Genomic DNA, 17,111 nt, shown 5'->3' on the forward strand with positions numbered 1-17,111 from the left:
TTCTAAGGGTCATTATGTCCCAGTGAATATATCTGGGTTGTTGAAAAGAGATAAGCTGTTGTACTGAAGCATTTGCAAGGTGTTCAGGGTCAGGGCTGAAAGCTATTTTGCAAATTTTTCAACTCACCTGCGCTCTGCAAATCTCTGAGTTATTAAATGTTTTGCAGAATTTCAGAACAGTCTCGAAAGGAAAAACTTAAAAATCGACATATTTTACCCTAAAAGGTATTACATAGTACAAGTAAATAAAACAAAAACTCTGGCTGGGGGCATTTCCAAAGCAGAGATTACCAGTACTCTTTTTGATAAAATTCGAAATACTGTTCTGAGGGTTTTTTTTTTTTTTAATTTACATTTATATCCTGCCCTTCTCCGAAGACTCAGGGCGGCTTACAGTGTATAAGGCAATAGTCTCATTCTATTTGTATATTTACAAAGTCAACTTATTGCCCCCCAACAATCTGGGTCCTCATTTTACCTACCTTATAAAGGATGGAAGGCTGAGTCAACCTCGGGCCGGGCTTGAACCTGCAGTAATTGCAGGCTGCTGTGTTCTAATAACAGGCTTCTAACAGCCTGAGCTATTACGGCTTGGTTTTCTCCTGATAGTAATTGTGGTCCCTGGCCTTTGTAGTACAGATGGTTTTTAAAATTGCTCATAAGTTAAGGCCTTGTTAATAACTGGCTGGTATTCAGAGGAAAAGAATTATAAAAAGTACTTAAGCACATTCTAAAAAAATGAAATCAGCTGGTTCACAGGAACATTATTATCGTTATAAATCAAGCAGACTAAAACATTAATTTGATTATAATACTCCCAGGTTCAAAAACTTATTGTAGCTCAGGCAATTTATGTTTTTTGCCTCCTTAAAATACAGTGGTTACTGGTCAAGGGAGAAGAATGGTCCTATAAAAGTTAACTATTGTTCCAATATTCCAAGGGGCTACCTACTCTGAGATAGAGTTTATAGCCTTGCCTATTGGGATAATAAAGAGGGTAAAATGCTAATTTCTTTCTAATGAGCCAGTTAATAGTGTCAAAATTAACATCAGAGACATTGTAGAGGAGAGACAAATTGAAGCTTGGTGATTATACAGGCTTAGTTGCCCAATATGCTAAACTCTTGAATATTGGAGATTGTTGATAACATTGGCCAATAAAATATTTGCATATTGACTATTCAGGCAATGCATTATATTGTAGAAATATGGAAGTAAGGAAAACTAATGGCATCTTATGGTCTCCAAATATATTATTTATATTTCCTGGCTTTCCAGCACTGGCTCAGAAGGTATTTGTGTATTGGATGTACAATCTGCACAAACTGTTACAAATCCTAGCTGTCATTTTCTGGCCGAAAAGTGCAGGAATGATGAACAAGTCCATTTTATCCATAATGGACCTTGCAATGATGACACCAGGTTGACGTGGGCTATGGAGAGAGCAAATCTTTCAGCAAATACAAGAAGGAAAGAGCCTTGTGGATATGATGTATGCTATGACTGGGAAAGATGTTCAGGTAGGTCTTTTAAACATTTCAATATTTGATTTGTATGGTTGATTTTATTTTATTTTTTAAAAAACGAAATGCATAAAAATTTGCACATAATTTTGGTTATGGAGATATATAAATAATGTGCGTTACTATTTTTTTAAATATGTGGAATTAAGTTTCAGTTAATCAGATTCTCATTATTCACATAAGTCAGCTTCTATGATACAATGGGATGTCTTCTGCTTCTTCTTCCTCCCTGTCTACTTTGCTTCTCCTCTTCTCTCCAAGTCTACTCTGGGAAGAGACATCCTCTAGCAGTTATGGCGAACCTTTTCGGCACCAAGTGCCAAAAAGGTTGCACGAAAACATTGCGCGTACACGCTCGTCAGGGTCGTGCTCTGGAAAAGCTGAAATTCTGGGTTCTAGCATGCATGCACGCCCAATGATCAGCTACCCAGCATGCGTGGCACAGGCCGGTTTTTGGCACTGCCATGCGTACAAAAGAATCGCGCTCTGGAAAAGTTGAACTTTCGGGTTCTGGCATGCATGTGCAACAGACAATCAGCTGGCCAGCACGCACGCACGCACCGGTTTTTGGCACTGCCACGCACGCAAAGGACAGCTGATCATTGCATGCACATGTGTGCCAGAAACCAGGAAGACAAACAGGCAAGGCCATGCGTGCTGGGCGACATAGCTTTGCATGCCACTTTGGGCACGCGTACCATAGGTTTGCCATCATGGTCCTATAGTATGACTTCCCAAGCACTGGACCAGATAAAGGCCCATTTAAAAGCTTCATATAGAAAGAGACGAGAAGGAAAATGGGTGGAATTATGTTGCTGTCCCCCGAGATTTCTTAAAAGCGTAGTATCTAACAATCCCTTTAAATGCATCCTTTATTTATTTAGCTTTGTTTAGAAAAGATTTAAAAAAATGTGTGGTTGTGAAATATTCCTGAAAATGATGCCCAGATCACTGTTTGTTATGCAACTTATTTTTCACTGGGCGGTAGGATGATAGTAATTGTGCACTTTCCTGTAAATTGCCTTGGCAGAGATTCCTACAGAAAAAGATTTGGCTTATCGTCTTTAAAAAAAAAAGCCTTGTGTGGTTAAAGTTAAAATTTCCAACTCCTTTGCTCTTGCTTTAAAACTCACTAGTTAAAAACAGAATCTATTTTATATCTGCTCCTAAAGAACGGTTGGTAGGGTTTGTTTTGCATTATATTGACACAGGGAAACAAAAAAATTGCAATTTTAAGCCTTAAAACATCTAGTAAGAAGGTGTAGATCAGGGGTGTCAAACTCACATTATGGCAGCGTCACATGACATATTGGGACTTTCCCCCCTTTTGCTAAACTGGGTGGGGGCGTGGCCAGCGCATGATGCATATGGCTGACGGGCCGGGAGTTTGACAGCCTTGGTGTAGATGAAGTTGTTGATGAAATAAAATTAAAACTCCCCAGTTCTATCACATCTTTATCACTCTGAACAGATATACACTGAAAATTCCAATCTTATCTAAATTGCACGATATAGCCTTACCTACTCATCATCCATCTGCTGAGGATCCCTCACATCCAGGACATAAACTGTTTCAACTCCTACCCTCAAAACGACGCTATAGAGCACTGCACAACAGAACAACTAGACACAAGAACAGTTTTTCCCTGAAGGCCATCACTCTGCTAAACAATTAATTCCCTCAACACTGTCAAACTATTTACTAAATCTGCACTACTATTAATCTTCTCATCGTTCCCATCACCCAGCTCCTTCCACTTTTGACTGTATGACTGTAACTTTGTTGATTTATGATTTATATTGATATATTGACCATCATTTATGTTGTAAATGTTGTACCTTGATGAACGTATCTTTTCTTTTATGTACACTGAGAGCATATGCACCAAGACAAATTCCTTGTGTGTCCAATCACACTCGGCCAATAAAAAAATTCTATTCTATTTTGCCACTCCTGAAAAACTGAATGTGGATCTCGGCTACAAAACCTTATTGCAAGAGTTGATTTATAATCAGGCAGAAAAACCCCAAATCCCCAGCAACTTCTATTACAAGGGTCGTTTTTATAAAACTTAGGAAGTTGTTATTATGGATCAAGAATCAATTCTTGTTAAGAAGATTTATTTCGGTTTTATGATGCTTACTGCAAAATAGGTCTTGTACAGCATTTAGCTATAGGTGCATGCCAAATGAAAAAACACACACACACACACATACACACAAAATTCTTCTTCTTCGGAGAAGGGCGGGATATAAATGCAAATAAAAAAAAAATACTAAAGTACAGGTAATCCTCGATGTATGACCATAATCGAACCCAACATTTTTGTTGCTAAATGAGACAGATGTTAAGTGAATTTTGCCCCATTTTACTACATTTCTTGCCACAGTTGTTAAGTGAATCCTGTCATCATTAAGTGAGTAACAGAGTTGTTAAGTGAATCTGGCTTCTCCATTGACTTTGCTTGTCGGAAAGTTGCAAAAGGTAAACACATGATTCTGGATGCTGCAACTGTCATAAATATGAATCAGTTGCCGAGCATCTGAATTTTATTTATTTATTTATTTATTTATTTATTTATTATTCGAATTTATATACCGCCCTATCTCCCAAAGGACTCAGGGCGGTTTACAGGCATATAAAACATCAATATCAATATACAAATTAAAATAATCCTTAAAAAACTTATTCTAGCGCCCGAATTATTAAAAATAGAAATATAAATATCAAATATAAATATTAAAATCAATTTAAAACCCCTCTAAATTTAAAAATCTAAGCCAGTCCTGCACAGATGAATAAATGTGTCTTGAGCTCGCGACGGAAGGTTCGAAGGTCAGGAAGTTGACGGAGTCCTGGGGGGAGTTCGTTCCAGAGGGTGGGAGCCCCCACAGAGAAGGCCCTTCCCCTGGGCGTCGCCAACCGACACTGCCTAGCTGACGGCACCCTGAGGAGTCCCTCTGTGAGAGCGCACGGGTCGGTGAGAGGTATCTGGTCGCAGTAGGCGGTCCCGTAGATAACCCGGCCCTATGCCATGGAGCGCTTTAAAGGTGGTCACCAAAACCTTGGAGCGCACCCGGAAGGCCACAGGTAGCCAGTGCAGCCTGCGCAGGGTGGGTGTTATGCGGGGGCCACGAGGGGCTCCCTCTATCACCCGCGCAGCCGCATTCTGAACTAACTGCAGCCTCCGGATGCCCTTCAAGGGAAGCCCCATGTAGAGAGCGTTGCAGTAATCCAGGCGAGACGTCACAAGGGCGTGAGTGACCGTGCAAAGGGCCTCCCGGTCCAGAAAGGGGCGCAACTGGCGCACCAGGCGAACCTGGTAGAACGCTCTCCTGGAGACGGCCGTCAAATGATCTTCTAGAGACAGCCGTTCATCCAGGAGGACGCCTAAGTTGCGCACCCTCTCCATCGGGGCCAATGCCCCCCCCCCGATGGTCAGCCGCGGATTTAGCTGACTGTACCGGGATGCCGGCATCCACAGCCACTCTGTCTTGGAGGGATTGAGCTTGAGCCTGTTTCTCCCCATCCAGACCCGTACGGCCTCCAGGCACCGGGACAGCACTTCGATAGCTTCGTTGGGGTGGTCCGGTGTGGAAAAGTACAGCTGGGTGTCATCCGCACAGCTGGTACCTCACACCGAACCCACTGATGATCTCACCCAGCGGCTTCATGTAGATGTTGAACAGAAGGCGAGAGGATCGATCCTGCGGCACCCCACAAGTGAGGGGCCTCGGGCCGACCTCTGCCCCCTGTCAACACCGACTGCGACCGGTCGGAGAGATAGGAGGAGAACCACCGATAAACGGTGCCTCCCACTCCCAATCCTCCAACCGCGCAGCAGGATACCATGGTCGATGGTATCGAAAGCCGCTGAGAGGTCTAATAGGACCAGGGCAGAGGAACAACCCCTATCCCTGGCCCTCCAGAGATCATCCACCAACGCGACCAAAGCCGCCTCCGTGCTGTAACCGGGCCGGAAACCGGACTGAACGGGTCTAGATAGACAGTTTCATCCAGGTGTAAGGGAAACTGATATGCCACCATACTCTCAACAACCTTCGCCGCGAAGCGAAGGTTGGAGACCGGACGATAATTACCTAAAACAGCCGGGTCCAGGCAAGGCTTCTTGAGGAGGGGCCTCACCACCGCCTCTTTCAAGGTGGCCGGAAAGACACCTCCACCAAAGAAGCGCCAGAACGCCTGGAGCCAGCCTCGGGTCACCTCCTGCGTGGCCAGCACCAACCAGGAGGGGCACGGGTCCAGTAAACATGTGGTGGCATTCAGCCTCCCCAACAACCTGTCCATGTCCTCGGGAGCAACAGGGTCAAACTCATCCCATAAAATGTCACCAAGACCGCCCTCAGCCGTCTCACCCGTATCACCCCAATCTTCGTCCAAACCATCCCGGTTGAACGATTTTATCGTATAGATAACCGTTAAACTCCTCAGCACGTCCCTGCATCGGGTCATCCCGCCCCTGGTGTAGGAGGGAGCGGGTCACCAAACAGGGCGGCTGGGCGGTTATCTGCCGATGCAATGAGGGAGGAGGCGAGCTACGCCGCTTCCTCAATGCCACTAGGTAAGTCCTAGTATAGGACTTCACTAGTGTCCGATCAGCTTCTGAACGGCTAGACCTCCAGGAACTCTCTAGGCGCCTTCTCCGCGCTTCATCCTCTCAGCTCCTCGGAGAACCAAGGAGCCGGTTGGGACCTGCGCCGGGTCAGAGGTCGCAAAGGCACGACACGGTCTAAGGCCCCGCCGCCCGCTCCCAGGCCGCAACAAGTTCCTCAACCGAGCCGTGAGCCAGACCTCAGGAAATGGCCCAAGCTCCGTCCGGAACCCATCCGGGTCCATCAGGCGCCTGGGACGGAACCAACGATCGGCTCCGCCTCCCTGCGGTGGTGAATGGCGGTCAGAAAGTCCAGGCGAAGAAGAGAGTGATCTGACCATGACAAAGGTTCAATGACTATTTCCTTTAAGTCCAGATCTCTCAACCACTGACCAGAGACAAAAATCAGGTCCAGAGTGCCACCCCCAATGTGAGTAGGGCCATCAACTACTTGGGTCAGGTCCAAGGCCGTCATGGAAGCCATGAACTCCCGAGCTGCCGTCGATGACGAGCCGGAAGATGGCAAGTTAAAGTCCCCCATGACTAAAAGTCTGGGGGTCTCAACTGCCACCCCAGCCAGCACCTCCAGGAGCTCGGGCAGGGCGGCTGTCACGCAGCAAGGAGCCAGGTACGTGACCAGCAAGCCCATCTGACACCTATGACCCCACCTCACAAAGAGGGATTCACACCCGGCAATCTGAGGTACAGTGGTCTCCCTCGGCTCTAGACTCTCCTTAATAACAACCGCCACCCCACCACCCCTACCCTGGGCCCTCGGCTGATGGAATGCACGGAAACCCGGTGGGCACATCTCGACCAGGGGCACGCCCCCTTCAGTGCCCAACCAGGTCTCCGTAACGCCTATAATATCCGCGGCACCCCCCTGAATCTGATCATGTATTAGGGGGGCCTTATTGGCCACGGACCGTGTGTTGCATAACATCAGACGAAGGCCCAGGCTCTGAGGGTCTTGACCATCCGGGGGACGGGAGAAGGGAGGGGGATCGGGGCGCGCGATCGCCTGCAGACATCGAGCGCGCGCCCCCCCAAAACGATGCGGTCCCCCCCTTCCGCCATATCTGCCCCTCCCACTTACCGTGCAAATGGAACCACCCTCACCAAAAGGAACGTAATCCCCCCCTATAACCTCCGAACCCATTACTAAACCGCCACGAGCGCAAGGACTGGCTCCCCACCCGGGCTACTCCCAATACCCGCCCTAACCCTCCCACCCCTCCCGACGGGTTCTCTCCCCACCCGTCAATCCCTCCCCTCCCAACCCTTAAAATCCCCATTAAAACTCCCTTAAAAATTTCTTAAAACAACTAATTAAAAGCCCTAAGCCTCCTATTTTTAGCATGCCACCTCTCGGGCTCCAAAGCCCGTCCTCAAGGTGGGCCTCGATAGTATGGAGGGCCAAACCCGCGAGAGGGGCGCCTCGCAGGGCAAGAAGGTCAGCCGCCGTGGCGTCGCATCACCAAGAAAGTCCGGCAGGAGGCCCATCCTGGGCCGGTCAAGATGGTAACAGATGATACAGTGACCACAACCGGTCTGTCAGTCAGTCCTGATGGGAAGCAGTCAATAGTGATCCTCGTGGGGTAGAAAACAAAACCACTCATTCAGTCAGTTCGCCACCCACCTATAAATAGTCAGGGGTGGACTAAGGAAGAAGGAGAGGGGGGGGGGCGGACCGATGGTAGAGATGTTAAACAGGCCGTCCGCCACCTTGAAGCGCCGAGGTAGGCCGCCGCCACCGGCCACCTCCGCCCGGCCGTCGTCACCAAAGCGCCCCATCGCCGCCGCATGAGGCCACCGACATCCCCCCCCAACTAGGAAGGGACGCCAGTCACTCCACCGACGCCAGACGAAAAAGCCAGGCCGCCACCGCCAGAAAACCAACAAAGGCCGACGGGGGCCCGGTAGGCCCTCCAGATCTCCACTGGGCCTCCTCCGGGGCTCCGGGGCTCCTCCCCTCGCCCCTGAAGTCGCCCGTCCTCCATCTTCCTCCACGACTGAAGCCTCCTCCATCAGGGCGGGGGATCTAAGGGGGCCCAAGATGTCAAAGGCCCCCGCCGCCGCCGCCGCCGCCAGAGTGCCAAAAAGGGCCGGCGGCAGCCAGGCAAGCCGCAGACCGCCCAGCAAGCCGCCCGGCTAGCTGCCAGGGCCGCCACCGCTTCCTCCCACAGGCGGGGTCCAAGGGGGCCTGAACATCAGTGACCCCCCGTCGCCGTCGCTGCCGCCGCCGCCGCCGCCGCCGCCAGACCGCCGAAAAAGGCCGGCGGCAAGCCGCGATCGCCCAGCAAGCCGGCCAGCCGCCATGACCACCGCTGCAGCAGGACGCTCCGGGGCTCCTCCCAACGCCCCCCGGAGTCGTCCTGCGCCAAGTCACCCCTCCTCCGGGTGACTGGATGCTCCTCCATCAGGTCCGGGGGCCTAAGATGTCACCAAGGCCCCCCCCCAGAACCGGACAGGGCCCGAAAAGGCCCACTGCCGCTCCCCCGATCAGCAGGGCGGCGCCATCTTGGACATGCTCAGTAGATCATTTTTTGATTACATGATCAAGCAAATACTGTAACAGTCATAATAGAATAAGGGACGTGGTGTCTTAGTGGGTAAGACGCTGAGCTTGTTGATCGAAAGGTCGGCAGTTCAGCGGTTCGAATCCCTAGTGCTGCCGTGTAACGGGGTGAGCTCCTGTTCCTTGTCCCAGCTTCTGCCAACCTAGCAGTTCGAAAGCACGTAAAAAATGCAAGTAGAAAAATAGAGACCATCTTTGGTGGGAAGGTAACAGCGTTCCGTGCGCCTTTGATGTTTAGTCATGCCGGCCACATGACCATGGAGACGTCTTTGGACAGCGCTGGTTCTTCAGCTTTGGAACAGAGATGAGCACCGCCCCCTAGAGTTGGGAACAACTAGCACGTATGTGTGAGGGGAACCTTTATCTTTACCTTTACATAATAGAATAGAATAGAATAGAATAGAATAGAATAGAATAGAATAGAATAGAATAGAATAGAATAGAATAGAATTCTTCATTGGCCAAGTGTGATTGGACATACAATTTGTCTTGGTACATATGCTCTCAGTGTACATAAAAGAAAAGATAAGATAAGATGTGTGAAAAGTGTCCAGTGTCATTGTAACTTCGAACAGTCACTAGAAGAACTGTTGTAAGTTGAGGACTACCTGTAAAACTAAATGATCATACATTTTTATCTATTTGCAGAAGAAAGGTTGCACTGTACCTGTCTGCTTCCAAATCAGTGTCCAAAGGGTGAAGAACAGGTCTATTGCATTCAATACGGGTCTAGAAACCAAAGGAGGACATCAACGATCTGTGTGCTTGGAGCCATGAAATGTGCCAACGTGAAGGCAGCGCTGTTGCATCCTGGGAAATGTGTGCCATAAAATGAGATGGCAAAGAGATATCTGATGTACTCAGTCCCATTTCAATCACAGTTCAAAATAAATTCATTGAATTAAAATGTTGATATAAGAACTGAATTTTTGTTTATAGCCTACTAATTGTTTCAGTTGAATCTACATGAAATTAAGTGAGGCTCTGCGCATGCGCGAGAATGGTGGCGGTTTAGAAGAGTCCGAATTCGGCGATGGTGGCTTTCCCAGGAAATGGAGACTTCGGCTGACTCACCAGGCTTCTCCGGTCCCTCGGTGTGGGGTATGATCTATCTGGCTGCCGCTGGAGAGGTTTGTGGCCTCTCGGGACATACGGCAGCCGAGAACGGGCCGAGGGACGGAGAGGCGGTCCGGAAGGGGCGGCCATTTTGGAGGCGGCGAGGACGCGAGGGAGGCGAGAGAGGCGAGGGAGGCCTGCGGCTTGTTGCGGGCTCCGGCCTTGGCTCCGGCCCTGCCCCAGCGGTGATTTCAGCCCTGCCCCAGCGGCGATCCCAGCGGCGATTCCAGCGGCGACCCCGGCGATCCTGGCCAAGCTCCAGCGGCGGGAGATCGTCGGCGGCGGTCCCGGCCTGGCTCCGACAGCTTCGGGTTGTGGATTCGAATCCCGACCCGTTTTTTGGCTGTCAGTGGGCCTGCCAGCTCCGTTGGCGCCAGCTCCATCGGCGCCAGTTTCTTCGGTGCTGGTTGGGCCCGGCGAGGCCTTGTGGACTGCGAGGCGCCTGCCCAATGGCGCCCTGTGTTTGGCAGTCCCACCAATGGATGGGTGTGGTGAGGCCTCGGTGGGAGAGGAGGCCGGATTCATGGCTGAAGTTTGTCCCCTCTTGTGGCCTGTTTTGCGTGTCATCAAATGGCCCTTGGAGGCCTGGCTTGCTCCATCGTATTTCTACCTCCCCTTCCCCCCCCCCTCCCATACCGGACTTTGGATCACCTAAACTGGTCGGTCATGCATGTCCATCTGCGGGTTATGGAGAGGATTGGACTGGATTGGAATAGCTTGGACTGGTCTATGGACCCGGACAGACCGATAGCCATTTCTACTTGACTAAGACCTTGTAGAACTATTCCCCATAGGCACACTATGGAGATTGCCGGCCTGTCTGTTCCTGCTCTGTCATCGCTATCCGGTTCCTGCTCCATCTGTCCTTTTACCAACTGGACTCCCGCTGGAAGATTCACCATTTTATCTCTTTGGGATTTTACCATCTTAGCATCCCTCGTCGATTCGCACTTTTTCTATGCGCTACACTGTACATGAACTCTTGCGCCTGCGAGGTGCCCCCGCCTCGCAGGAATGGCCCATATCGCTACCAAGGGCCGGCCTCAATGACGGGTCTTGGGACCCACAGAGGTGGCATGCGAGAAGAAAGAGCCTTTGGGGGTTTTTAGACAGGGCAATTTTAAGGGGTGGGAGGGGTAGGGCGGGTGATGGGGGTAGCCCGTCGGGAGGGAAACCAGTTCCAGCGCATGCTCGTGGCGACTGTCAAATGGGTTCGGAGGTTATGGGGGGGGAGTGTGTTCCTTTGTGTGAGGGTGAGTCTATTTGCACGGTAAGTGGGAGGGGCAGATATGGCGGAAGGGGGGGATCGTATCGATGCAAGGGGTCACGCGTTCGATGTATGCAGGCGATCGCGTGCCCCGATCCCCCTGACTTCACCCGTTTCCCGGATGGTCAAGACTCTCAGAGCCTGGGCCTTCGTCTGATGTTATGCAACGCACGGTCCGTGGCCAATAAGGCCCCCCTAATATATGATCTGATTCAGGGGGGTGCCACGGATATTATAGGCGTTACGGAGACCTGGTTGGGTACTGAAGGGGGCGTGCCCCTGGTCGAGATGTGCCCACCGGGTTTCCGTGCATTCCATCAGCCGAGTGCCCAGGGTAGGGGTGGATGGGTGGCGGTTGTTATTAAAGAGAGTCTAGAGCCGAGGAGACCACTGTACCTCAGATTGCGGGTGTGAATCCCTCTTTGTGAGGTGGGGTCGTAGATGTCAGTTGGGCTTGCTGGTCGCGTACCTGGCTCCTTGCTGCGTGACAGCTGCCCTGCCCGAGCTTCTAGAGGTGCTTGCCGGGGTGGCAGTGGAGACCCCCAGACTTTTAGTCATGGGGGACTTTAATCTGCCATCTGCTGGCTCGTCATCGACGGTAGCTCGGGAGTTCTTGGCTTCCATGACGGCCTTGGACCTGACTCAAGTAGTGGATGGCCCCACTCACATCGGGGGAGGCACACTGGACCTGATTTTTGTCTCTGGTCAGTGGTTGAGAGATCTGGACTTAAAGGAAATAGTCATTGAACCTTTGTCATGGTCAGATCACTCTCTCCTTCGCCTGGACTTTCTGACCGCTACCCAACACCGCAGGGAGACGGAACCATTACGTTGGTACCGTCCCAGGCGCCTAATGGACCCAGAGAGGTTTCAGACGGAGCTTGGGCCACTTCCTGAGGGTCTGGCTCACGGCACGGCAGAGGAACTAGCTGCAGCCTGGGAACGGGCTGCGGCTGGGGCCTTAGACCGTGTCGTGCCTTTGCGGCCTCTGACCCGGCGCAGATCCCAACCGCCCTTGGTTCTCCGAGGAGCTGAGGGGTTGAACCCCCGAAGAAGACGCCTAGAGAGTTCCTGGAGGTCCAGCCGCTCAGAGGCTGATCGGACACTAGTTAGATCCTATACTAGGACCTACCTAGTGGCATTGAGGGAAGCGAGGCGTTGCTACGCCTCCTCCCTCATTGCGTCGGCAGATAACCGCCCAGCTGCCCTGTTTGGTGGCCCGCCTCCTTCACCAGGGGAGCGGGATGACCCGATGCAGGGACGTGCTGAGGAGTTTAACGGTTATCTATACGATAAAATCGCTCAGCTTAAGGACGGTCTGGACCAAAATTGTGGCGATTCGGATGGGGCGTCCGAGGGCGGTCTTGGTGATGTTGTCTGGGATGCGTTTGACCCTGTGACTCCCGAGGACATGGACAGGTTGCTGGGTAGACTGCATGCCACCACGTGTTTACTGGACCCGTGCCCTCCTGGCTGGTGCTGGCCACTCGGGAGGTGACACGAGGCTGGCTCCAGGGGATTACGAGTGCTTCCTTGTTGGAGGGAGTCTTTCCGGCCGCCTTGAAAGAGGCGGTGGTGAGGCCCCTCCTCAAGAAGCCTTCCCTGGACCCGGCTGTTTTAGGTAATTATCGTCCGGTCTCCAACCTTCGCTTCGCCGCGAAGGTTGTAGAGAGTATGGTGGCATATCAGTTTCCCCTGCACCTGGGGGGAACTGTCTATCTGGGCCCGGTCCAGGCCGGCTTCCGGCCCGGTTACAGCACTGAGACGGCTTTGGTCGCGTTGGTGGATGATCTCTGGAGGGCCAGGGATAGGGGTTGTTCCTCTGCCCTGGTCCTATTAGACCTCTCAGCGGCTTTTGATACCATCGACCATGGTATCCTGCTGCGCCGGTTGGGGGGATTGGGAGTGGGAGGCACCGTTTATCGGTGGTTCTCCTCCTATCTCTCCGACCGGCCGCAGACGGTGTTGACGGGGGGGCAGAGGTCGACCCCGCGGCGCCTCACTTGTGGGGTGCCGCAGGGGTCGATCCTCTCGCCCCTTCTGTTCAACATCTATATGAAGCCGCTGGGTGAGATCATCAGTGGTTTCGGTGTGAGGTACCAGCTGTACGCTGATGACACTCAGCTGTACTTTTCCACACCGGGCCACCCCAATGAAGCTATCGAAGTGCTGTCCCGGTGTTTGGAAGCCGTACGGGTCTGGATGGGGAGAAACAGGCTCAAGCTCAATCCCTCCAAGACAGAGTGGCTGTGGATGGCGGCATCCCGGTACAGTCAGCTGAGTCCTCCGCTGACTGTCGGGAGCGAGTCATTGGCCCCGATGGAGAGGGTGCGCAATTTGGGCGTTCTCCTGGATGAACGGCTGTCTTTTGATGAACACCTGACGGCCGTCTCCAGGAGAGCTTTCCACCAGGTTCGCCTGGTGCGCCAGTTGCGCCCCTTTCTAGACCGGGATGCCCTATGCACGGTCACTCACGCCCTTGTGACGTCTCGTCTGGATTACTGCAATGCTCTCTACATGGGGCTCCCCTTGAGGGGCATCCGGAGGCTACAGTTAGTCCAGAATGCAGCTGCGCGGGTGATAGAGGGAGCCCCTCGGGGCTCCCGAATGACACCTATCCTGCGCAGGCTGCACTGGCTGCCTGTGGCTTTCCGGGTGCGCTTCAAGGTTTTGGTGAACGTCTTTAAAGCGCTCCATGGCATAGGGCCGGGCTACTTACGGGACCGCCTGCTGCTACCGAATACCTCTCACCGACCCGTGCGCTCTCACAGAGAGGGACTCCTCAGGGTGCCGTCGGCGCGACAGTGTCGTCTGGCGACGCCCAGGGGAAGGGCCTTCTCTGTGGGGGCTCCCGCCCTCTGGAACGACCTCCCCCCAGGACTTCGTCAACTTCCGGACCTCCGAACCTTTCGCATGAGCTTAAAACTTACCTATTTATCTGCGCTGGCCTGGGTTAGTTTTTAAATTTATGGGTTTTTAAATGGGTTTTAGTTTTAAATTTTAATTGTGGCCAATTTTAATAAGTTTTTTAAGTGTATTTTAAATTGTATTTATATATTGTCTATTTTACTTGGCTGTGAACCGCCCTGAGTCCTTCGGGAGAAGGGCGGTATACAAATTTAATAAATAAATAAAATAAATAAATAAATAAATAATGAATCTCAGCATTTGGGGAGTTTTGAGAACAAGTGGTTAGCACATTCATAATATAGCTACCACCAAAGGATACTTAGGCACTGATAGTGTGTAACAATGTGTAACAGGATGACTAGGTGTACATGGACATCACAAAATATCCTGAAGTCAAACTAGTCTCCTTAAAAAAAATGCATGCTAGAGATTTGCTATTTCCATATAAGCTGTACATGAAATGTTGAGTATTTCATTCCAAAAGCAGGTAAGAATAAGAGCCATAGCCTCTTCCTAATGCTGCAATTATAGCAGCCCTATAACCTGAAATGCCTTGTTTCAGATATGTTAGAAATGAGTAATACTGGCATTACTGAAGGTGAGAGCAAAACAGAGAGAAAAGTATTTGAGAAATCGGCTGGCTTTCAGGAAGAGGATATCTCTAATGTGCCTAAAATTGTGAAGTTGTGAGATTAATAGTAACTGTTACCATTTATTTTTCTTTTAATAATAGCAATGTGCTATTTCTTGTATGCTGAATTCAGGTTCCTCAAAGATACTGATAATTTGAAATTGTTTAGTAAATAAAAATCCACAATTTTCGTGTTATCATAACAGATTAACAGAGTTGGAAGGGACCTTATAGTTCATCTAGTCCAACCCCCCCAACCCCATCAAGCAGGAGACCCTACTCCATTTCTGACAAATGGCAGTCCAATCTTTTCTTGAAAGTCTCAAGTGATGAAGCTCCCACAACTTCCAAAGGCAAGCTGTTCCATTGGTTGATTGTTCTCACTGTCAGAAAGTTCCTCCACATTTCTAGGTTGAATCTCTCCTTGGTCAGTTTCCCTCCATTATTCCTTGTCTGGCCTTCAGTTGCTTTGGAAAACAGCTTGACCTCCTCCTCTCTTCATCAGCCCCTCAGATATTGAAACACTGCTATCATGTCTCCCCCGGTCCTTCTCTTCACTAGACTAGCCATGCCCAGTTCATGTAAACCGTTCTTCATATGTTTTAGTCTCCAATCACCTAGTCATCCTGGTTGCTCTCCTCTGCACTTTTTGTAGAGTCTCAACATCTTTTTTATAGTGTGGTGCAGGGGTGGGTTCTACTTACCTTTACTACCAGTTCTGCGCATGTGCAGAAGCTTCTGCGCACACGCAGATCATCCATTATGACAGCCGGATGGGTGGGCAGAGCTTCCACCGCTTTTACTACTGGTTTGCAAGAATCAGACCAATCCAGGAGCAACCCACCACTAGTGTGGTGACCAAAACTGGATGCAGTACTCTAAGTGTGGTCTTACTAGAGCTTTATAGAGTGGTATTAGTACCTCACTTGATCTTGATTGTATCCCTCTGTTAATGCAACCTAGGATTGCATTGGCATTTTTAGCTGCCGCTGCATAGTGCTGGCTCATATTTAGCTGATTGTCCACTAAAACTCCAAGATCCCTCTCACAGTCACTGCTATTAAGCCTAGTTTTCCCCAGTTTATATGTGTGCTTTTGGTTTTTCTTACCTAAGTGTAAGACTTTACTTTTCTCTATATTGAATTTCATTTTGTTAGATAGGGCCCAGTGTTCAAGTGTGTCAAGATCCATCTGGATCTTAAGCCTATCTTCTAGGGTGTTAGCTATTCCTGCTAGCTTAGTATCATCTGCAAATTTGGTGAATTCCCCTTCTATTCCCTCATCTAAATCTTTTATGAAGATATTGAAGAATACTGGGCCTAAGACGGAACCTTGTGGCACCTCACTGCTTACTTCTCTCCAGGTAGACTTAGACCCATTAAAGACTACTCGTTGAGTACAGTCTGTCAGCCAGTTGTGAATCCATCTGGTGGTGAAGCTATCTATCCCAGTTTTTTCTAGCTTATGAAGAAGCAAATTGCGGTCTACTTTTTCAAATGCCTTGCTGAAGTCTAAGTATATTATGTCCACAGTATTTCGCTGGTCTACTAATTTAGTCACTATGCTGAAGAATGAAATAAGATTGGTTTGCATGATCTGCATTATCTTTGGCCATGATGGCTGGAGATACCGTGTTTCCCTGAAAATAAGAGCCTGTCTTATATTTTTTTGAACCCTGAAATAAGTGCTTGGCCTTATTGTTATGCGCACAAAAGCCTGATTGATCTTATTATCAGGGGATGTCTTATTTTGGGGGAAACAGGGTAGTTAGCGGCATCCAGAATGAGTGGCAGATTGGGTCTCCAAACCTGGCAACTTTAAGATTTGTGGACTTCAATTCCCAGAATTCCTCAGCCAGCCATTATGTGCTGGCTGGGGAATTCTGGGAGTTAAAGTCCACAAGTCTTAAAGCTGCCAAGATTGAGATGTCTGGTCTATAGGAAGATATGGAGTAGATAAAACAGAGGCCAAGGGAAAATTTATGCTAGAAGCACTGCTGTGTGAAGCACTGCTCTGCGATGACAGGTTTTCCTAGTTGTCAGTAGGTATACAATATACAACATCGTATATACTGTTCTTATCATGTACACACAACACATTTCTCTTAACTTCCAGAGAAAAGGGGAGAAGTAAAAGACCATCATTTTGGTGACCAATTGAACGCACTTTCAAAATGCCCAACAAGTCTGTCTCACTCATGCCAGCAGAAAAGGTTTGCTATGGATCCGGTCTGCTAAGGAATTGAAGCAGGTGGAGTGAAGAAAAAGAGGTTTTTTTGGGGTGTAAGAACTGCCCCCTCATTTTTGGCCTTCTGGAAGGGTTTGCTGGTTGGTCTGGGTCCCCAAGGGGTATACTCACTGCTGAAGGAAGCTGACTGGGTAAAAAGACCTTATCTCTGTCCCATCCATCTCTTAGTTCTCATACTTGTGGTTTTAGTACAGTTCTTAATAAGATGTTAATCTCTGTCATTTTA

General features: G+C 49.8%; 1 protein-coding gene across 1 annotated transcript in view; it reads left to right on the plus strand.

Moving 5' to 3' along the window:
• Positions 1-14,697, plus strand: part of LOC131190742 (complement component C6-like) — a 50,613-nt gene extending 35,916 nt beyond the window's left edge. Inside the window, 3 exon segments of the mRNA XM_058168097.1 lie at positions 1,279-1,520; positions 9,363-9,553; positions 14,539-14,697. Of these exon segments, the coding sequence (XP_058024080.1) occupies positions 1,279-1,520; positions 9,363-9,553; positions 14,539-14,697 (592 nt within the window).
• Positions 14,698-17,111: the final 2,414 nt, after the last annotated feature.

The sequence above is a fragment of the Ahaetulla prasina genome, chromosome 2, assembly GCF_028640845.1.
Source record: "Ahaetulla prasina isolate Xishuangbanna chromosome 2, ASM2864084v1, whole genome shotgun sequence".
NCBI lineage: Eukaryota > Metazoa > Chordata > Lepidosauria > Squamata > Colubridae > Ahaetulla > Ahaetulla prasina.